Genomic DNA, 23,354 nt, shown 5'->3' with positions numbered 1-23,354 from the left:
AGCGCCTTTAAAGGTGGCTTCTCAAAGCGCTTTACAGGATGACAATAACAATAAATAAGAAGATTTCACAAGATAAGACACAATTACAATTACAGCAATACAACAATAACAATAGAGAAGACCGTGGAAGGTGGTACTAAGAACCAGTTAAGTAAAGGCTTTTCTGAAGAAGAAGGTTTTGAGTCTGGATTTGAAGGAGTTTAGAGAAGAGTTCCAGAGCTTGGGGGCATAGCAGGAGAAGGCCCTGTCGCCCATACAATGTAGACGGGCTTGGGGGACAGTAAGGAGGGCAGAATTTGAAGAGCGGAGGTTGCGAGGTGGGGAGTAGGGCTATAAAAGTTCAGACAGGTATTGAGGTGCCAAGCCATGTAAAGCCTTATAGGTGAGCATGAGGATTTTAAAGTCTCCTCGGAATTTGACCGGAAGCCAGTGCAAGGACTCCAGGATAGGAGTAATGTGAACACTTGCACTAGACCTGGTCAGGATTCTGGCTGCTGAATTTTGGACATACTGCAGTTTGTTCAGAGTAGATTAAGATACCCCAGGGAGTAGAGCATTGCAGTAGTCAATTCGAGAGAATACAAATATGTTGATCAGCTTTTCAGCCACAGTTAATGATAGCATAGGGCGTAGTCTTGCGATATTTCTAAGATGAAAAAAAGATGTTTTGACAAATAATCATAACCTCCAACTTGTACAGTAAATGATTTTGCCAAGCATATACCTGAGCAGTTGGCATAATTAGAGCCACATTAGTTCTTTGTTCTCTGGCACAGCTTTGGTGAAGTTATCATTCAGACACACTGGTGTAAACTAGCATTCATTAACAATGACAATACACACACTAAACACAAAACATAAACATACAACACACAAGTAACACTATGTACAAAGTTTCTAGCAAGGCAATTTAGGCCTACGTCCTAACCACCCAGAAAAACACTAGACTGTTATCAAGTATTCAGCTCTTATTAATGCCTAAACAGGCCAAAATAAGAGATAAAGCTGCCTTCTAAATCAAACAGAATATGGCCTGTGGTTAAATCTCTCTCTCTGTAAACACAAGTATTTCAAAAGTAATGGGAATCTATCTCCCTATTCCAAGGATGCACCCCCTTAATCACAAGAAGCAGTTTTTAACCAGAATCCTTTACTCAGGAAATCAGAGTTTCACTTTGGCAAAAGCAAAAATAAAATTAAGTAACACCCACATTGTTATAATAATATTTATAACAACACAAAAGCAATAGTTAAACTTAACAAGGTTCAGATACTCCATTCTGGTCTTTCCAGATGATCAGGACTTCCTGATTCCTTCCTTCCTGTCTCTTTCTCTTTTTCTCTACCTGCCTGTTTCATGCTGTCTTCATGGACTGATTGACACTAAATTAGGGTAAACCAAGTTAATCTTTATGGTTGCTTTGATCACTGAATGTCAGCAATCATCTCCTAGCTTTGAAACTGGAAGTGTTGACACAAACCAGTTGTTACCTATTGTATCAAGATAAAGACTTCATAATAATAGATGTAATGTGTCTTCATCTTTCATTTACCTGTATTACAAATCGCATACCTATTATTTAGTGTGACAGTGTGACATTGATTACTATAAGCACAATTATTTCTTTGAGGCTTTGCTGTCCTGTGTTGGCTATTATTAAACCTAGCAGCAACATTTTAATCCTTTGTTTACCCTTTATCCAAGGCAGCTACGTTACAGTTATTTTTTGTACATGTTTAGATAGACTCTTTGGCTATACTCAAACATGTTTTCTAATTTCTCTGTAGACAATCCTGTGTCTACGTTGTATTCTGAAGTCACGACCAACTTGATTAGAAGTACAAATAAATCAGTTGCCAGTGATCATGCAACTAACTGAAAACTCATAATTTGTATTCATTCTTTCATTGCTATTAAATCTACTCAATAATAACTTTACTACCACATTGCAATACTGCAGGATTAGTATTTGCAGTACTATTTTATGACAATATAACTTTCTTGAAAGCCCTTGAACCTTTGCATTTCTATGTAATAGCCAAGATTAATTTCTGGGTTGAGATGGTAATCTCAGCATTCAGATTATTACACAATTTGAATCTCACTTAATTTTTTTTTTAAATGTCAGATTTTTTTTTTTATTTTCTACTTTTTCTTTTGGCAAAGTAGAAAATAGAGTAATTATGTAGACAGGTGTGGTGTCTAAAGAAGGCTCCTCGACTGAAACGTTGTTTTTCTTTCTCCTTTTTTCAGCATGAGATAAACCTATTACTTGTTCCTTTGCAGCCTACGCAGCTACCCACCTGAACTACATAGAATAATTAATATTCATTACAAAGCCACTTGCAAACCACACAACATAAACCAGCAATTCAAACAAGAAATATTATTATTTTTAATAATATTATTATAGTAACTGCAGTAATAATGAAAATGTCAGTCCACCTAAAATAAACACTTACCTTGGAATATCAGTTTCAGCAGTGAATTGCTGAAAATCACTTCTGTTGTTTGTTTCAGTCCAACAGAGCTACTGTATGCAACTCTCTTTACTGCTTTGTAAATCAGATGATCACCAAGGCCAGAAATGACATTGTCAGTCTGTATATTCAGAAATCAGTGGAAAGGCTTGAGAAAACAGCCTGGAAAATAATATTTAAAAAAAACATATCTGCAGATTATAATTCTAAAATTTGTCTTACATGCACAAAACCTGAATATGTTGTGGCACCAGCATGTGATACTTCCTTAAAAATGGAGGTTAATGTGAAGGCACTGAAGGTCTGTGTCAACCGCTGACAGAAACTTGAAGAGATCGACCGGAAGAGCCAGTACCAGCGGGAGAACCTGGAGCGGGAGCAGAGGCACTTACAGAGACAGCTGGACCTGCTGCAGGCCGGCGGGGATGCCGAGAGGACACGGATAGACAGCGTGGGCTCCACCCTGTGCTCCGACCGCTCCGATTCGGACCGAGGTGAGACACGGCTTGCTCACCCGTGAGGCCCAACGCAAGAAGGCCTTGACGCGTGTACAAATGCTTGTTTCACGAGCACCGGAAAGATTTACCAGAAACGTTCAGCAGTGAGTTCTCTGTTTCTGTTTCCTAAACTGAGGTTCTCCCTGCATTGTTGTAAATTCAGTCTCTGCACCTAAGGCTGACTGACGCTGTGCTCGTTACAACGCCCTGACTAGGAGTAGAGGCCATAGAAAGTAATAAGTGAACCAATACAAGTGCAGACTTTCATTCCCTGATGAGGGGGATACAATTTTGGTTGGTTTTGAAGAATTGGAAGCAAGACTGAGTATTTCCTGAACACAGTGGGTTTAATCGTTTACCAAACGCATTAAAACGCTTAGTTAAATGCTCCGGAGGGGAGTAGTGCATTGTCAGCACTTTTTAATATCTTGGCTGATTTTCTGATCATGGAATGGCGCTACGCTTTCGTAAACCGTTGCCAAGAGTCTTTCAAGTTAGGAAAATACTTTCTGGCCCTTCGTAAAAAAAATTTCGCTTTAATGCCAGGTGCAGATCCGGCTTTGTCTGCATGAGGTCTCAATCGTTTTTTTGCTTCTGACAGCCTTTTGTTTTCCGCCCTTTGCAGAGGAGATCGAGGTGGACGTGGAAAGCACAGAGTTCTCCCATGGAGAAATGGACAGTGTGAGCACAACCAGCACCAGCGACCTCGATGACCACAGCAGCCTGCAGAGCATGGCTAGTGATGAGGGCTACTCCAGTTGCAGCATCAAACTTGCCTTCTCCTCTTAAAGTCCGCGGCACACAGAGAGACGTGAGGTGGAGTAGATTATCAGCGCGACAACCCCAAAACCAAACAGAACCTCATGGGGTGTTCAGAACATGACCTATCCTCAGATCTGGCCTGACCTACAAAGGTGTGATCTTGCTTTTTCTGAAAAGGCCGCCCATAGATGCTCAGTAAAAGAACAAGGCTTTGCATACTTATAATTCCTTCTGTACAATTCTAGGCCATTTACATTGTTTATTTACAGATTTTTGAGATTTCGTTCAAGAAGGTCTGAAAAATTAGGTTTTGTTTGGAAAAAAAACAGCTACACTGGATGTCAAGAATGTAGCATCTATGAGACATCAAAAGAAGCGGCAGTTATGTTACCAAATGACAGGCTAAACTGTAATCTCACTGCATGCCACATATGTTCTGTGCAAATGTGGTTCAAAGAATCTAGCACAGAGGTGTGCTTTCAACCCAAGGTGATTATAAAGTCTAGCAGTGACCTTCTGAAAGAGGTCGCTGTATCTCAAATTGCAGTGTTTTCACCCCTATTGCCATTCACATGCACATTAATATATGTGTATGCAGTGAATTTTGAGATGAAGGGCATCAGGGTTTTCTCCGGGGTGATTGCAAGACTTTACAACCATATGGAATTAAAAAACAGATTTACAAGACAATAAATTGTGCACTTTGATAAGCTTCCGAGTCTTCAAAATGGATCAGTTTCCATCATTGCAGTTCTACAATCTTTGCAATGAAAGCTGAAGTTAGGTCAGGTTCTGAACTGGTGCTGAATGATACTCACGCTCTGCTGGAAAAACAAACAGTAAATTGGACAGGAATCTGTGGGAATTATAACTCAACTTGCCATATCAACATTTCTGGCCCATGAGCATTGTTCTTGCTAAGCAGTGCACAACCACAACTCGGACACTGAAATTGGTGCTACATAACACAGGTTAAGTGTAGGTTAAGTGCTACACAACACATACCAACAAAGAAGATTAAATAGCCCATGCAGAATAATGCAGAATCTCTTTTGTTAAGGTAAAAAAGAACCTTAGAAAAGAGCATCCATTAATATGAACGCATGGGTATTCAGTTGGTTCTAATTTTGGAATCTGTTCTGTAGTTTTGTAAAAGCAACTACCACAAGCTACCCTGCACATGCCTGTTTTATAGTAGACTGTAGAGCTACAACTCTTGTACATTTTCCTAACAGATGTCCTTCTTTAAAGTAAATTCTGAGCAATAACATTGTGGTCATTCTGTCTTGACAGTTTTGGCTCCCTGTTTCTCAAGGCACTAATTTTGTGTCTTGACAGCAAAAATGAACTTGCTAGTTTTGTATATAGTTTAATTTAAAAATAAAATAAAAAGTTTAAAAAATTTCGAAAGGAGAAAAAATGACTAGTATCCATGGATAGTAATATTGCCTCTGTTGCTGTTTGTCTTGTGTTTTGTGCATTTTTATATTTTTTAAAGATTTAAATGTTTCAGGAAGGCATTTTCTGTGGCATGGACAGTATTATTTTGTTCATTTTTCTAGCTGCAGAAAGTTCTGGCTTCTTCAGTCTTCAGATGTATTGCAAAAAGAAACAGATTTTATATTGAGCTTAACTTCAAGACACAATGATGACATAAAAATGGTCATTAGAGAATCATTAATTATGGACTTCTGTTAACCTCTGAGTTGGAGTGGCACTGGCTTATTTATTAGATTTTATGAAAACATAAAAGCATTCCTCCAATCAAATCTTGAGCTGTACATTCTCTGTCTGAAAGCGACAGAGTGATATTTGATGTTCCTTACATCTCTCGGCTTGAGGTTTCCCAAACTTGCACTTCAAGGTCTTATTTTCTTCTTTATTTTTTTAATTATTAACCGATGTGTATCCACTAATTTATGAAAGAGACCTCACCAACTATATTTGGTCTAAAACCTTTTTTGCTGTAAAGTTGTACCAGTTATCTTCATCCATCAACACAAGTTTATTTATTGATTTTATTGGGTTGGTTTAGTTCAGGTTTGGTTCTTATTCCTTATTTTTATCAGGGTTGGAAGGGTATTACTAAAAGTTAAAAAAAAATACACATTTGCTCTCTTTGCCAAGTTATGTTTTTCTTTTGTGTTTTTCGTGCAGAGGACACTAGAAACGTTTAATCTCCCTAGCGTGTTTTACATACTGTAGGGGGTATCTTTTTTCTCTGTAACACACTCATCTACTTTAGTTAGAAATCAGCTATATTACCTCTGCATAAAATAGCAGTTCTTGGGTCTGCAAGATTTAATTCAAATAGATCTTAGTCTCCTTATCACACAATAATGCGAAACAACTTTCCTTAGCTCAGCTAAGAGCTACATTATCTTGAATTAAAAACTGCAGATCTCTTTGCTCAAACCTCAGCAAAAGCCTGAGAAGTGTTGTGGCATGACTTAAGTCTAATGGCTTGCCTGACGTGTTTGCAATTCGCAGTTCACAATGTCTAGTGACTGGCTGATGTTGAGGTTATCTTTCATTTTTTATTTCACATTTGAGCGTTTTTAATCCAAAGTTCTCTTGGTAACATAAGCATTGGTGGGAGTATATTCAGATAGGTTTATTCATGCTTGCTGCATCTAAGCTGTTTAACATTGGTTTGCCCGTTTGTCTGCCCAATATCACGGCTTTCTCAGAAGAATATAAATGCCAAATGTGTCTTAACATGTCTGGATGTGTCCCTTCTTGCACGGGTAGATAAATTTTCATTGTTTTCTTGGGGGGGGTATTTCTATATTTGTTTAAAAAAATGCACTATAAGAAAGACCCAGCCTGAAACTTTCTGATTCCACACCAAAGTGTTTTCTCTGCTTTCTAGAGGCTCTGAAAAACGCCTGTTTTGAGATAACATGTTGCTGTCCCTTAACCTGTCGTTTTGTTTAGATACTGGTAAAGGCAAATAAATTGGCAAGGGAAAATGGGTCAATAAATGTATTCCACCCCTGTGTTAACCTGTGCTGAGCTTGTGGAAGTTTGTCTTAAAACGTGCTCTGATTAAGATGTAAGATGAATGCAATACTCAATAAACACAGTCTGTCAGATATGTAGCTCTTGTTTAAGATGCTATTAAAAAATGTACCGAGCATTTCAAAGGTTCTGAGAAACTTCCTTTGAGGTGCGTGACAATTCTTTTTATTTACAATAAACTTTAAGCTTGGACGTAATGCATTGAATTCAGCCTAATAAATACTGATTGATGATATACTTTGGTCCTAGTCAACTGAGAAAGCTAACCTGGCCATATAAATGTTATCCATTCAGCCACCCTGAAGAAAGAATATTGTTGATTTTTATTGTGGGGGTTTGCTCTGGGGACAATCGCAGCCATCTGATGATGATATAAAGAGTATAGTTTTTACTTTTTGAATAAAAGTGATGTGCAGTATTGGTTTGGACTCTGGCCTCATAACTGGGAAGCTGTGGGTTTATATCACTTGTGAGGCACATCTGTTGTATCCCTGAGCAAGGTACATCCCTCAGTTTGCTTCAGTATAATGTTCAGCTGCATAAATGTTAGATTGCTTGCCAAGAAAATTAATAATTTACATATACATTAAGTTCCTATGTGTTTTTCAAAAAAGTGACATAGGACCCTCATGTTTTTATAAGTAGAAAAAGAAAACATATTTTGGATCTTTTATTGCACAGAGGGTCTGATTCTACAGTTTACAAAGCAGTTGTGATAAAGTTGTGACTTCCATTTTTTAGGCCATCTCTTCAGCTGCTATTCAGACTGGTGAGTGAGCAGTCTGAAACAGCTGTTGGATAAGGAGTCATTTTAGGCCAGTAATGATTTTCTTTTTATTTCCTCTCAAGCCATTTTCTTGCAGAAATCCACAATATTCATCTGCAAGAACCAAACAACAACTGCAGTAAAACGTATATAATATTGGGTTGAGCTGAAGCTTTAGTTAGAAGGAACTTGCAGTGCAAGTCTTGCAGTTCTGCTAAGACTTACGTATAGTTATTGTGAAATCAGACTGTTATTTAATACTTAAAACTGATTATTAAAAAATTAAATGGTATTCCATAGGTCGTCAGGAAAAGTTTAGACAGATCTGGAAGAGGGACAACAAAAAAATAGGCTTCTTTGATTAATGAAGTAAATGTCATTGCTTAGTATTTGTAAGGGAGACACCTTAAATAATAAACCTTAAAGTTGCCAATCACAGAAACCCAGGGACTTTTTTAATGAAAGTTTTGGCTCTCAGTCTCAGGTCCTTTTAATAGTTTTATCACGAAGTTTGTGTGGCTTCAAGTACAAATTGAATAGGTAATTGGATTTCAGTGCAGTAAAAGTGAAGAATTATAAATAGGATCTAATGTTTATAAAATGTGCAGTTAACAGGGCTTGGAATCTGTATTTCTTAATGGCACAGAAATTGTTTGCGAGATATACAGTGTAAAGGGAATTTAAAATTGGGGAAAATGTAAAAAGTATTAGGTCATTCCAAAGATTTTGCACCTAAGGTATGCCTGCAGTTCTTCAGAAAATACCCTTGAGAACAATCTTTTGCCTTCTTAAAGGCAGTTGATAATTTTCAGTTGATAATTCAAATAGAACTTGTTCGTTGTAAATTGTAGTCTGAAATCCAAAAATAAAATCAAAATGGCAATTGTCAGTCCAAATTTATAAATTGATGGTTTGCATTGGACCGGTAATCTTATGTTTTGGAAATTGCAAATTCTGCTGATTTAACATTAGCAGAAGAGGTATCCTTAAAAAGATGCTACCAAACCTGATACACAGAGGCTAAAAAGAGAATTCTGTGAAAGGTAGGTTATTTCCAATCCCAAGCATTTGTTATACGTTATGAAAAAGATATAAAAAATATTAAACAAAAAGTGAACACAGGTAGAAATGGCCAGGGATCTAAATCATTAGTATTTTTGTGAGAATGCAATCGAAATCTATAAGTAATTCTGGATATTATTGAACTCTTCTGCCTTGTAATTTCGTTTGGTTTGATTAAAAATAGAAATAACACTGCTTTAAGGTAGGTGTAATATGATTTAAAAAAAACGAACAAGTGTGAGCTGGAAAAGGCTACAATATATTGTGTTTATACTTGATTTAAATATCCCATGGAATAAGCTATCTGCAAAAATGCTTGTGTTGCTCTGGGGAGCTGAATATGCAAATAATGCAAGCAACATCCTGACCAAAATAAAAAACACCAGCTTATGAATGCTGTGCATTCACTCACACTGCTTTTCTGAGAAATGCCATCTGCAGCAGGAACTGTCAAATGTTCTCTTTACATGTAAATATGTGTATGCACACTATAAATACGTCACTCGGAACAGTTTTAAAATGCCTGATATAGGACAATTTTGTGTGGTGTACTACTCAGTCTTTTTTGGTCAATGGAGCAATTAAGTAGCTGCCACGTGGCCCCTGAGCCCTCTGTGTTCTGTTAAATGAGGTACCAGACTGATTTCAAAATCTTTTATAATGATAAATCAGGTAAATAGAATGCTGCCACCTAGAGCTGGAGAGATGAATGACAATTTCTTTTATTCTTCATTTCAAAAAATCATTACAGTTCAATATGCAATTTTAGTAATATTGTGCAAACTTTTCAGGTTTAACTTCAAATTTGTGTGTAAACAATGTCAGAAATAAAGCTCAAAGTATCTATAAAAATAGTAATTTGTTCAATTCTTTTTCCCAAACTCCTGATACTGTCTCTCTGCCACGTGTAACCTGATAGGATTATCTGAATATTCACATTGCATTTCACTGACTCCAATTACCAGTACCATCGGACACAATAGGAAAACTGTTTCTGTCAACATTCTCATTATAAGGATTAGCTCGACACTGAGCAACCAGATAGAAGTAAGGACAGACTAGGGAAAATATCTACATTGTCATTTTTATGCATTTAAAGAACTTAATGAGTTATCAGTGTGTTTAAACCACAAAGTTGTACTTTTTTTACCGCTGAAATTAAGTAATTTCAAAAAGGAAAAAAAATGCCTGGAAGTGAAAAGCTTCCTCACAGGAGAATGGAATTCCTTGTGTGGAATGCAAGGTGTAAATTGGACAATAGGTTTCCAGGTCACCTGGGTCATGTATGAAAGGCATGGCACACAATTAGAAATCTCTGTTGAGTAAGAAGGGTTTAGACTGCAGAGGAAGTATCATAATTAAGTCAGGCTGACACTGCTGTAAGTAGCTTTGTATGATAAATAGCAGCACAGTGGTGCATGTTTGTAGGACTTTAAACACTTGGGGGAAAAAGATGCTACTCTGCAATTAAAAAGACAAAGGAGTTGCTTACATTTTAAGTTTAAAATTCCTTTAAAATGCTACTTGATAAAGTTTACTTCACTGGTTTGCAATCCAATTGGATAGAAAAGTACTGCTCTGTTATTTTTTTAATCCACATACATATGCATGAGAGATGTACTGTTTTAGTGATTTAGAAGACATGAATTACCTCACTTCATCACTAAACCACTTATTTGTAGTACTAATTCAAAAGTTGCTTTCTAATCCACCAGTATTAAGAAACAGATTTAACCTCACAAAGTTTTTATTCGTTATATTTTAAAGAATTGTTAATAATGCATATTTTTTGTATGAAGTTATTCAAAAGTGTAATCAAACAGTGTAAGAGCTTACAAAGTCTATGAATTTTTTTTTTTCTTTGTATAAGCCTCATGTGTCTGTACTTGGTGGAAGCATGATGGTGAGGGCTCTTTTTTGCAATCCAGCTTTGCAAAGTGACACTGTCTATCTTTTGTCACTTTTTCCAGTTTTCCAGCCACACTCCCATTTAGGCCTTTTTTTATGTAGGAGCCAGGATATTGTTGAAGTCTGAACACTGACTTCTTAGACCAACTTGAAAATCTTTCAAATTAGTGGCTTCACAGTGACATCCCTAACCAGCTTCCTGCTTGCTTTAGGCAGTGTCCAGTCCCAGAAGGACAGTATGACACATACATCTTAATGATGAATGAATGTTGCAAAAGATCCCTGATCTGTTTGTATCCATGAGTTGTGGCTTCAGTACGTTTAGGACCTTCAATAAAGGAAGACAGGTGAATCAACTCTGAAGTGGTTAACCACTTTCATTACACACAGAGGCAACTAATTCTGTGACCTTTTAAAATAACCTTTTTCCCTTGAACTGATCTGGAGCCATTGTAGCAAAGCTGTCATGCACTTACACACATTTTGTTATCATTTTTAGTTTTATCAATGTGGATTACATTCTACATCTGAGGTCCTGGAAAAGTTAAAGATAAATTAGCTGGGGGCTGAACACTTTTACAATGCCCTCTCTTCCTCAGAGCAAAAGGTTCAAATTAAAGTAGTGGTTACAGTAACCCACTAAATATTCATTCACTAGTTAGCTCGTGCATGTTTCTGGGGATTCTTTAAAAGTAACCCATACACACAAGAATACACTTTTTAACATTTATTTGATAAAAGTTAAATGTACAAAACCAAAAAGTAACATTTAATTTCGTAAAAATCACAGTCCTCCAAAAATAGGAAGAATTGTATTAACATATGCTTTGTAGGTACTTTGCTTTATCCTAGCACAGAAAAGTAAAAACAGTCTAAACCTACCATTCCAGTTTAGGTCACAATAACTAAAACTGAATACTTTAGCATTTTAACTAAATAGCCAATTCAAGACTGGGCACTTTTTTCTGTTGACTGAAATATGTTGAATAAGTCACTTTAGAATAATAAACAACCCTGAACTCACTTTGCATGATGTACATGTGCCACAACTATTAGATACAAGATTCTTTAAAAACCTATACATGAGTTTGTTGTTCATAAACTGCCAACTGAAGTATACATGACAAATATTTCCTATCTTTAATATAGTGGGAACTTTTTTCCCTATCTTTAACCAGCCAATGCATCAAATTAACACGAACCTTGACCTGATTCACATAAAAACTGAACTGCACTACTGGAACATGACTTAACGCTGAGGAAAAAAAAACTACTAGGAACATCATTAAATCACTTACAGATGCACTATAAGTGCTCCTTAATGAAGTCCCAGAACTATGAAGAAATATATTCAAGCAATAGTTTTAACAGTGATTCTATATTAGTGTGGATGCTATTTATGGCATTGCTTAGCCTGTGTTCTTCCCCAACATACCGACAGTAAAACCCAGTATTCCGAAAAGCATGTTTTCAATGAGCCATTACTTATGCGTGTCAAATGTTTTAAAAATGTTTACAAGAGCAGATAAGATGAGACATACATCCTGATAAGTAATGAGTATCCTTCTAATACAGAACACTGTTAATGACAATACATTTTGATTAACTACATGCTTTTTCCTGTTACTGTGGCATGAGATGCCTCACATTATATTTGGATGTGTCTTGGTACTGAGTCATTGGTTTATCAGCTATTCCACATGTTCCAACACCAACTTTTCCATTAACACTCTCCGGTGATGCAAATATACTCCTCTTCACCTGTAACACACAAAGACAGGTAGTTAGAATATTACTTGAAAAGCTGGATCTATCAGTCTACACTGAAAATAGATGTTTGACTGAACAAATTAAGTGTTGCTTGGAGGAGTTGTTTTCAATTTGATAATCCTAAAAGCGTCTTTAAAACCGTTGTCTATTAATCCCTGTTATTTTTTTTTGTCTCGCACAACACTATAAAAGGACCTACTGATATTGATTAAGTAGACTGATCCAAACAGGATTCTAACCTGGCCTTTCTTGTTCTTTGAATAGGCTTTGTTATTAAATTGCTGCCACTTTGTTTTTTGGTCTTCTCGTTCCTGTTCCAGTTCCTTCATTCTCTGAGCTTTCTTCAGTGCCTTCTTCTTCTTGTACTCCCTCTGCTGGGCAATTTGCTCCTTCCTGTTAGAGTTCAAAGGCACCAGATAAACAAGAATTAGAGAGAAGCATGCATTTCTCATACAGCTAAGGTAGCAGTTCACATTCATCAAAAAGAAAGCAGACGATAGCTTAAAACAATCATGTTCACAACATTCATAATGTTCTTAATGCATAGAATTTCAACAAAATATAAATATTAACAGACTTTAATGTCTCTAAAGCCTCTAATGCTATAATTGCAGTGTCTAACCATTATCTGAAAGCTGCTTATTCCTAGATACTTGTGGAAACCCAGAGCCTGTCTTGGAAGCATAAGACAGAAGGTGGGACCACATAGTACTCCACTAGAGGGCAAAAACACAGGGAAGTTTTAGAGACACCTACTAACCTAGACAACCTAAATTAACCTAGTCTTTGGAAGGTGGAAAAATACCAGATATTCAAAGAAATCCCATGTGAACACTGGAAAAACATGCAAGCTCCACACAGGCAGAACAAACCAAGAACTGAACCAAGGTGCCGAATCCTGTGAGGCAGCAGCACTAACCACCACAACACCGCCTCTTCACTTTAACTAATAGACAATTAATCCTGATGATCCTAAGGAAGGTTTCCTGCAGTTTGTCCAACGATGACAGTCAGAGAACAAGGACTCACCTGGATTTGGATTTGCCCCCATCCTCCTCCGACTTCTTTCCTTCCTCCACAGCCTTCAGATTCTGCAGGGGCACGACTTCTGCATTGCCATATCCCAAGAACGTAATGGCAGCCGTGCCGTTCTCCTCATCTATCTCCTCGATCTCCGCTTCGTACAACCTGTCAATAAATCACGTCTGTAAGCATGTGAGTAGAGGTTTTATATTCAAGCCCTATAAAGAAAAATCTTACAAGCAAAGGCCTTAACTTCTCATTACTACCCACACTGCTAATCACAAGCCTAACTAAAAAGCTTCAATAGACCAGTAACTGTCTAGCACTTATTCCAAGCAGACAATGTATTTTAAAAGTTATTTTTGTACTTACCAAAATAGAAGGTTTATTTTTAAATTTCAGAAAAATAAATGTATTTAATTAAAATGACTACCTATACTTGTCATGGAGCTTTTACAAAGCAGACTTAAAAAGCTTTGAGGCAAATATTTCAGCTACAGAAAGATCTTGAAAAAGTGATTTTGTGATGCCTCTCATTATACTACAAAGTATTTCTTTAATTGTTCAGTAAAAACCAGTGTGCAGGTCTATTTTTCTTTAATAGGTATTCATGACATTGTCTGTGTTGAATATCCATCCCACATTACAGCCAACTTGAAACAGTAATAAATTTCTTACCATTGTACTGTAACAAGTGAAGTTATGCTTAGATTGGTTTCTACACTTACTGTCCATCCTCACTCCACACAGCCATGCAGCTGTCCCCCACCTCCCAGGAGTGGCTGATGGGGACTGCAGCTGAGCTGTCTGAACTGGTGGGGGCCACAGAGGGCTGGCTTGACAGGAGGTCTTTGGTCAACTCTATTACTTCCTGCGGCAGAGAGGACATATCATGAGTAAAATATGTTCTGCCACGACACATAAATGCTGCACAGTTACCAAGTCTCTCAACTTCCTGTGACAAATATTTGTACTAATGTGCACTGCCCCCATCCTGCCCTAATTTTTAAGCCCTTTTAATTTGTCTCCTGAAGATGTGATCTAAAAACTGGACCGAGCAATGGTAGCAAAGTCACACATCAGAAATATCCAGAGAAAAACCCAAAACAGCAGTACAGCTGAACTAGGTTTATTTACACACAAATGCAAATGCATTTACTAAATACAAATGCATTCGAATGCGTGTGCTTGAGTCATTTATGTAGTTAGTTAAATAGGAATTCCGCTATCTAATACTATCAATAATTTTAACATCACATTCATTGCAGAAAGCATCTATAATTAAAAAATAAAATGTCAAGTGTCATACACACAAGAACTCATTAGAGTTCTACTTAAAAAAATGTGATTCAATTGTTTGATAAATCACCACACAATTTTACAGAACAGAATTTGATCTTCTAAATCTGAGAAATGCTATTTTTTAATACATCTTCCTCTCCACCACACAGGCAAGAATCTGCCTGGACAGCAACCTCAATTTCTCCTACTGCCACTACAGAGGACACTCCCAATTCACTACAGTCATTATTCCGTTTTTCACTTGCACTTCCACAACCCAAGTTGATTCATCTTAATTAGAACAATAACTTGTCAATTCTTTCTTAAAATTAAAAAGGCATTTAAGTACACATGTACATATATCTCTGTACTTTCAGATTTTGTACTGCTTTAGAGATCAACTAACATTTTTGACTGACTTTTCTTAAAACCGAATCACTCAAAACAATTTAACTACTGCCAAACCTCAGTAAAGGTAGCTTTAGAATACATTATAACATTGTTCGTGGCTTAACCCCTGTCACAGTAATTTATAACAAACTTGGTCAAGATACCAACCTGTAAATCTTTCTGTAATTTAAGCAGGTCTTCATTTTCTGCATCTGTTGATAAAGCTGCTTCCACTTGCTGAAGCTGAGCTTTGTAGCTGGCCAACTGTTTCACCAGGTCGTCTGACATCTTAAAGACACAAAGGGTCAATTCCACAGTCAGAAGGAACGTGTTTTAAAAAGTATCATAAGGTACTTTGCCTACATGCAGGTTGAGAGCATTTCTTTCTGTCTTTCATTTCATCCCAGGTAGGCAATTGAGTTACATGTTCAATCTGACATGCATGTTGGGGAAAACCAAAAACCTTTTGTCAGTGACTTTAAAAAAAAAAGATTATACTTGATTCAGAGATACAAAGCCTATAACACTTTGAGGCATTACGATCTGTATTTTCCAGTTAATCCACACTACGTTTAAATCAGTGTATGGCAAAACAGTAATAAGTTTCATTTATTCAACAATTACATAATTAAAAAACACAAGATGATATGATGTAAAGAGTGACACTTAAGATTAAACTTATTTTTTAAAAGTCAGCTACTTCTATATGAATGGGAATTTAAAAATGTTCTGGAAAACTGGTATTTAAATCTCCAAGGTCTTAACATTTACATATATTTGATCAACTTTTATTAAGTTTTCCTATAGTTCGATAAAATAAAAGTAAAAGGCAAGCAAAAGTATACCTTTATAAAACAGTTCTGGAAGACACCTGAATTTTTTTCCCCAGCTGAACACTTGAATTTCACTTGAATTTCTCTCATTAATTGTACAACTTACTTTTCAAACTGTTTCTATACCTTGTCCTTGGTTTCACAATACAGGTGCAGGTTTTTTGTTTGCAGGGCATTGAGCAAACTGGTTGGTTTCTCCGCAGCTCGCTTATTAAGTGGCTGCTCTCTTAATTTTGTCCCAACAACTCTTATTAGACGTCTAGTTAATAAAGAGAAACAAACAAGTAGAATGACTCCCAGAATAATCTTAGGTCTACAGGGTCCCAATTTCCTAAAATGCAAGATGTCTTAATGGGGGAAGTGGTACTGGGTTAATGTTGGTACTACTCCAATATAATTTAAGACCTCAAAACAATTACAAAAAAGCAAGTAGGTAAATTATTGGATCATTAATGGAGACCACAAACTAGCAAACAAATGTCCTTAAAAAACAGGCTGAGTACAGTTTTATTTAGTTTAGTACACGGTGGTGCACTGGTTAGCATTGCTACCTCACAGCACTGAGGCCCTGGGTTCACTTCCTGGGGTGCTATCTGCATTAAGGTTATATGTTCTCCCTGTTTCTTCCCTCGGTCCAAAGACACACTGAGAGGTTAACTGGCCCTGGTGTGAGCGTGTGTATGTCTGTGTCTGTATGTGCCCTGTGATGGACTGGCGTCTGGTCCAGAGTGAATCCTGCCTTGCAGCCCATTACTTGACAGGATAGGCTCCGGCTCCCCCAAGACACTGTGTGGAGATGGATGATTGGATGGATGAACTAGTGATTAGCAGTTAATCACAGATATTCAGCTATCAGAGTGATTCCTAATGAAGCAGGCCAAATGAAAACCCCAAACATACATACAACAGTATTTATCCTCTCAAGATGAAAGGCGAATTAGAACTATGGTGAATAATTGTTTGACCACTAGTTCACCAGTCACTTCTTTATTTATTTAACTGGTTTATTAAGAAGATTAAGACTAAACTACCAACAAACACACTTGCTTAAAATTTCCTAAGTAATGTCATTGACTGTATTAGGTGAGCAATTAACGGAAATTTAAACACCTGATCATAACCTTTTAAAATACCTCCACTACGTCTAATTTACTCCTTGGAGCTGGAGGAACGACTACTTCGGCTCAGAAGTTAGACTGGCTAACTAAATGCTCACCAAATTCACAGTTGAACACACAGAAATAGTCTGACGGTCATCGTATGACAAATTTTAGACGCCCAAAGCGGTAAGTTTAATTATGAGGCATGAATACAACTCCTGTTCCCTTCGATTTTAGCGACTTCCACAGTTTTTAAAAAAGGTTAGAAAAAAAGCATCCAATTGCCAAATTAACTAAACGTGACATTTCGGTACTCTCGCCCTTATCTCCACATTCGCAGCCAGCAGAAAGTTTCAAAACGTTATTTCCTTGCAATTTCAGTAATGTTTGTTCCGCGACATCTTGTAACCTTTGCAAGCCGGACAAGGCCTGGATCGTTTATTTACATCACGAGGGACCTGATTTTCATGTTTTACTTGCCATTTTCAAATACAAACCTAAGAGCCATCTCTTAACTGTAAGGATCTTACCTTGAATTACCGAAGAAGTATAATTCTAAGAGAAATCGTGCAAAAGACTGTTTCAGAATTTCGTTTCCAACACAGATCGCCTCACTACCGGAAAGGTACCTACGTAATCTCATCACCTAAAGCCGAAAGTCTCGCGAGACCGTTAGTAGAGCTGCTTAACCCTGTCGACGCTGTTTCCAGGTCGCTGTCGTATCGCAGGTCATGTTGCAATAAAACGATCAAACATGGGCCTGGAGCAAACAATCTTTCTATCCTAAAATTACTTTACGGACCGATTCTGCTACGTTATTTGGCTGGGGGACCTCCTTGGGAATCTTTTCTAAATTTACACCAGTTTAAAAAAGTGCTTTGTTTCAATGTTTCATACGGAAACGTCCACAGAACCGCTCAGAAAATAATGAAGCTCGAAAGTCGTTTTTTTCTAAACCAGATTTTTTTACATTGCAGTTGAAATCTTTTCGCATCTTTAAGTCATCGGCTCCCATTTCCCTAAAAAAATAAGGGAACTATCGAAATCGCTAGGTGGAGCTGTTGCATTGGTAATTATTACATGAAACTAAAAAGCCTTAAGAAATGTCTCTTTCTGCACTGTTCTGCTTATTGAATACTATTTGTTATACCTCGCATCCTACACGTGTGCTTAGCACCTTAAAAGAAAACTTGATATTATCAAACTGGTAAATAGCTTAGAGAGTGGAAAATAATGCGGCTGTGTTTCCCCCCGTCTTTTACCTAAATATAACTTAAACTTTGAGTCTTTATTTTGGGGAAAAATATATACTCCCTTTATTTCTGTTTTGCTGCCTCAGAAACCTCTAAAGTTTATGCCCGCTTTCAACCCTCTTAAGTCTGCATCAACAATATGAAAAGGCAAAAGTGAGAGCCGCCCACATATAACCATGATGACCCAACAATATCCAGCGCCTTCGGCATTTCCAGCTGGATCTTATCCATTCTTGCAACCCATCACTACGGATCTGTTTAATCATCACGGTGACCTCAGCTACAGAAATGGCCCCACTCCCACCAGAGGCTTCCAGCACTGTTTCCTGAATGGAGGGCATGTCTACTGAATTCCAGAGATCCTCAAAGCTTTTCTTCCACCTCTCAACAATATCCCCAGTCAAGATCAACATAGAAACTGCAATAGAACTTTAATTTTACATTGCTTTACACCACTATGACGTACTCTTTCCAGTTCACATTTCTATACTTAAGCTGTCATTGTAGAGCTGTGGATATTAATTTTTGCTCTTTGGTGTGATTGTGTTATTATTTAAAACAATGTATGCAAAGCCTGTTTTGTGGCTCTTCTGACTGTTTTTGTTCAGTGACTCATTCTCTTGGATATCGAAGGATTATCAAAAACCTACCAGGCCTAGCTATTAAGCCCAGCAAGAAACCAATTAAATCATCTTGAGTGCAATACAATATTTAACTTTTTTTTTGCTTTCTGAAGGAAAAATGATTAATTAAAAGCTGGAACGCTGCAGAGGTGTAGTTAGTGTGATTTACCCCCCCCAAACACACAAAAAAACTTTTCAAAATGCTTCCTTGTACTGTGGGGATTAACAAACAATTTCAATTCCAACACAAAGAAATCAAAGTGGGCAGAACTGCTTAGGTAGGTGTGGTTACAAAAATACTTTGTATCTCCAAATTCTGTTAATTGTGATTCATTGATAGTGTTTTATGCTACTTGTAAAACTCTTCTCATACCATCATTCTATAAGATTTGACTTTGCACAATTTCAGGGAAAAAATATTTCTTGTCATACACAATTGGAGATGATACGGTGCAATTCTGAGATTATATCTTAAAAGGTAGTGTCATTAATTTTTACCTGGGGAAATGAATGTCCATATCACAAAAGGGAGCAAATATTATAATACAGTACCCTTGAACAATCTGTAACTTGGAAACCTTTCTGGCTGTTAAAAGTTACCATTATGGCTGAAATGCTAGCTTCCCTGGACTCAATTTGCAGATCTAGGCATTTTCTCATGAGCCAATCTCATTGCTGAATACAGTATACAGTAGCTGTTCAGATTGCTTTTCAGATCTGGCCACAGCCCTTCAAAACTGTTTACACACCTCAGAAGAGTGGAGAATGTGCCAGGCATAACATGTTTGTGACTGGTCTGAGCTTTGTTTTTTGCTTCTGTGTTGTGTGTATTACTTTGTCAAACCTGTCTCAAACCCACACAAGATCCAAACTAAGAATGATAACTATAGAAATATGTAAATAGTTTGCAGTCTTCAAGTCAAAGTATTTTAGAAGGCTTATGCGAGCTGACTTTAATTGGCTCAGACTAAGTACTGTAGAGATGTTAGTGTATACTATCAGTATCTGTTTCTTCCTCTATGTGGGAACTGAGACTGTGTTGGTGGAGGCGTGGCCTACTCCAAAGGACTTTGGCTCATGTCCTGTACTTCCTTCTGCTAAAAGGCTAGATGGATATTCTAATAACAGAGTAGGGATTTCCTAGAACTGCCTGGAAATTACCCAGGCCAGGGACTATCCATTTGTAAGAGTGCAAGTTTGTAGTGTGAGGGGGTGTGAATCCCAGTAGAGTAACACTAGGCTGCCACTTAATACACAGTTAAAGACTGTCTGTGGCATAACTGGAAGAAAGGAGAACATCTCTCCCACTACAAAGAGGTTACTTAACTTATATTTACTTAAAATGAAGTGGTTTAAGTAAATAATAGCCTTCCACTAATCCATTATACTAACATGTTTTCAGACAGGAAATGCAAGAGATCTAAAACCTAAGGATTTGACCTCAGACTGCAAAGCAAGTAGATTAACGAACAATTGTAAATGAAGGTTTTGACCAAATGCAAGATGATTTATTTTGTTTTTACAAAAAATGCTTATAGCAGGATGCAGACTTCATTCTTCCAGCATCTACTGTGAAGAAGAGTGTCTTTTTTTTTAAGTGTTAAGAGCGTCAGTGCTGTAGAGAGGAACAACGCAAGCTGGACACACGGAGTCCTGTTGCGTCATTTAAAAAAAAAGGTGATAAGAAAATAAAAGGCTTTCTGTGACTAATGATGAAGCCACCAGCTCTTCTCCTTTCTGCATCTCAGTATGTAAGAGGCTGTTGGCTGTAACTGAGAATCCTGTGGCTATATAAAACAGAGTTGAGTAGCTTGAATGCATGTTGCTCGGTGTGCTTTCATCTTTGCAATATTGCCTTTCATTCTCTGAAAGGGTGTAGCTTCTTCCATAAGAAATTGTAGTGCAATATTTCTATTTGATCTCTAATACACAGACTCTAATCATCCTCTCATCCTCCAATTTATCACAGAATATTATTAGGTAAAACTAAAGTGCATGTGAAGAAAATGGTAAAGGACATATTAAAGTGGACAAGATTAGTGGATTAAATATGACCCAATTCTTGTTTATAATTGGATGCAGTACACCCTATAATGGTCTGATACAGTTTTAATATCAAGACTAAAACTATTTAACACATTTGGAAAGTATGCGGGGGGTTCACTTAGCAGGGTTCTCAGTGGCTACTTGATGGATTTTCTGTGATTGTGGTCTAGTAGTTTTTGTTAGAAGTGTGGGAGAGGTTCAGCTGTATTAACTGCTCCTGGGCTTTTGCAGTCTGTACATGTACCATAGGTGTACGTCCTGTGCATGTATGTTCTTTCATATCCCACTTAATATGGGATAAAGTCCGACCTCTGCTATTTGTTGCAGATTTAACTTAACAATAGAAGCAGTTTTCCACAGGCTTGCATCCCAGCTGCAAATTCTGGCATGATGTATAGCCAAGGTAGAATTAAATTTTATCTTCAGCATCTTAGCAATCTGGCTTTTACAGCTGGCTGTCCCTAGCTGACATGGCACGCTTTATGATTTGAAAAGAAAAATAATTTTGGTCTTTCTTTTTGAACTGAACAGGGAAGCAATCACGTGTTCCGATTTCATGGAAAGGAGGTCTAAAGATTTTTAATGCATGGTGCATCCAAAGTATTCTGCATTTACAACAAAGGGACTCTGTACAATGGAGTATCCGGTTTGTTTGCTTTTTATAATGCACATACAGGCAAAAAAGGAATCTGACGGGTAGGAGGTGAATTTGATTTTCCTAAGACTCTTCCAGATCCTTATCTTGAATTTAGTTATGAGATGCCTAACTAGAAAATGGTATTCATTGTGAGGTTTGATCATAGTGAAATTATCTCTATAACCCAGAGATGGCTGGATTATGGCACTGGTTAAATATTGATGATTTGATTGAGTGGTAATCGGACAGATCGGTCTTGGTTTTTTTAGAGCGGCCAAGACTCTAAAATGTTTAAGATCTTGTTACGGCTGTGATGATACAGATATCCTTTGTGAATCCTTACAGGGCACCGACATGCCATGTCTGAACTCGCACCACGTGCTCATCTGTGTGCGGTTCCACCTCATGCACTGTCACTGGCCACACATCGGCTTGTGATGGATAAGCACCACGGTGATTCATATTTACTGTAAAGCCAAAGACAGGATATGGCTTCTCCTTAGGAAAGGCAAGTTTAGCCTTGAATGCCAGTTCTGATAATAATGAAACATTGTATAAGACGGAAATGGCATTCCATTATAACTTCTTTATTTGTTTCCAGTTGAAAACATTTTTAATTGAAATCAAATTTAATTAAGACTGCAAAACCATGACCTTTATGTACATTTGAGAGACAAAGGTGCTAGCTATACTCTCGACTCTATTTCGACAATATTTTTCCCTCCTTATTTCACCTTTTGGTTCTTGGGTTTGCTTGTTTTTTTTATTTTTCGTGAAATGTTAGTAAAGTTTTCTTTAAAATAGAAAGGATAACCATCTACAATGTGTTATATACATTTATAGTAGTACTGTACTATTGTAGCAGCTGAGGTCTGAGTGTAACATGTTTATTTATCTCTGGACATTTTTTAGTTGTTTCTGCTTTAGTACTAGAGGAAATGCTGATCTGTCCAAGTACAGTGAAGCACAGATATTGCTGTAGCCCTAAAATGCTGACTGGTGGGTTCTATACCATTTCCACTCATTTGACAGCTGGAGAGCCATTGCAATCCCTCCAGCTGGTCTGGAAATGGGTTGAAAGAGATTTTTGAAGTGTTAAAGACCCATATTTTTGTTAGGCATACATGAAGAACAAATAATAATTAATAATTATGGCGACGGCAGCCATAGTGCCCCAGAATGCTCACCAGACACCAGCTATCAGTGGGGAGGAGAGCACAGTACTGTATCTCCTCTCCACTACATTTCCAAATGCCTGTGGAAAGGATCATTTTTGTCCTTTTTGTTGAACTTAAAATGGAAAATACGAAATGGTTAAGATGTAAAATCTGTAAACACATTCAAAAACAGGCTCTCTTATGATGGCAGCACTGGTGAAGTACCTTTTCCATTTTTAGGGAAATCAGTCAAACACGGAGTAGCTATTCTTTAAATAAAGGGAATAAATTCATTTTTCTAGGAGCATGTGTGTTGGACATAGTTTCCACCTGCTTGTGTATGGGCCTCCAAATTAGCTCTGCTCCATCAACAATTAAAATATCTTCAGAGCCCGGAGAAACAGGATAGGGACAATGACGAACACTGGATGACTAATAGGGTATTTTATGCATTTAATCCTTTCAAATCTGCCAGGGTCTGATTATTGCTGCCGCATCTTGCACAAATGCTATTTGAACAATTGGGTACCGTTGCCCTGTAAATATCACTTTTGTCTTAAAAAGAATATAAAGGTTATAAATGAGAGGAGCACATATAGCCTATATAGTCTATATAGCCCATTTGGCTGTAGGTTGCAAAATTGATCCAAGAATCTCAACCAGCTGTTTCTTGAACAATGCCAATACTCCGACATCCTTTTGTTTAAAGACCCTCCTGTTCTTGGTTTTTAATATCTCTACTTG

The 23,354-nt window shown here is 37.3% G+C and overlaps 3 protein-coding genes across 6 annotated transcripts in view; 2 read left to right on the top strand and 1 right to left on the bottom strand.

Annotated features, from left to right (window-relative positions):
- Positions 1–6,958, top strand: part of mxi1 (max interactor 1, dimerization protein) — a 31,090-nt gene extending 24,132 nt beyond the window's left edge. For both annotated transcript variants that reach the window (XM_006630783.3, XM_006630784.3), the window contains exons 5-6: positions 2,804–2,975; positions 3,604–6,958. In XM_006630783.3, coding sequence (XP_006630846.1) covers positions 2,804–2,975; positions 3,604–3,767 — 336 coding nt within the window. In that variant the 3' untranslated portion in view covers positions 3,768–6,958. The remainder of the gene's footprint in view (positions 1–2,803; positions 2,976–3,603) is intronic.
- Positions 6,959–11,211: 4,253 nt separating this feature from the next.
- smndc1 (survival motor neuron domain containing 1) lies at positions 11,212–17,544 on the bottom strand. 3 transcript variants are annotated; one of them, XM_015347499.2, is made up of 7 exons: positions 17,425–17,544; positions 15,901–16,053; positions 15,130–15,249; positions 14,019–14,161; positions 13,297–13,455; positions 12,507–12,660; positions 11,212–12,258 (listed from the first exon to the last, which is right to left on the bottom strand). In XM_015347499.2, exons 3-7 carry the CDS (start codon positions 15,247–15,249, stop codon positions 12,121–12,123), a joined length of 714 nt encoding a protein of 237 aa, XP_015202985.1. In that variant the 5' UTR covers positions 15,901–16,053; positions 17,425–17,544; the 3' UTR covers positions 11,212–12,120. The 3 variants fall into 3 exon arrangements, with proteins under 3 accessions (XP_015202985.1, XP_015202984.1, XP_006630845.1); XM_015347498.2 differs by lacking the exon at positions 15,901–16,053; XM_006630782.3 differs by lacking the exons at positions 15,901–16,053; positions 17,425–17,544 and adding an exon at positions 15,807–15,872.
- dusp5 (dual specificity phosphatase 5) overlaps positions 17,040–23,354 on the top strand; it is a 51,886-nt gene continuing 45,571 nt past the window's right edge. The window contains exon 1 of the mRNA XM_015347497.2: positions 17,040–17,080. Coding sequence (XP_015202983.1) covers positions 17,055–17,080 — 26 coding nt within the window. The 5' untranslated portion in view covers positions 17,040–17,054. The remainder of the gene's footprint in view (positions 17,081–23,354) is intronic.

Source organism: Lepisosteus oculatus, chromosome 4 (genome assembly GCF_040954835.1).
Source record: "Lepisosteus oculatus isolate fLepOcu1 chromosome 4, fLepOcu1.hap2, whole genome shotgun sequence".
Lineage (NCBI taxonomy): Eukaryota > Metazoa > Chordata > Actinopteri > Semionotiformes > Lepisosteidae > Lepisosteus > Lepisosteus oculatus.
This window is presented reverse-complemented; position numbering and strand designations above follow the sequence as displayed.

Coding starts and splice junctions, on each gene's coding strand:
- smndc1 (XM_015347499.2), bottom strand. CDS start 15,249: ATGTCAGACGACCTGGTGAAACAGTTGGCCAGCTACAAAGCTCAGCTT. Junction 14,162..15,129: donor AATTACAGAAAGATTTACAG/GTTGGTATCTTG, acceptor TCTCTGCCGCAG/GAAGTAATAGAGTTGACCAA. Junction 13,456..14,018: donor GTGTGGAGTGAGGATGGACA/GTAAGTGTAGAA, acceptor ATTTATTGACAG/GTTGTACGAAGCGGAGATCG.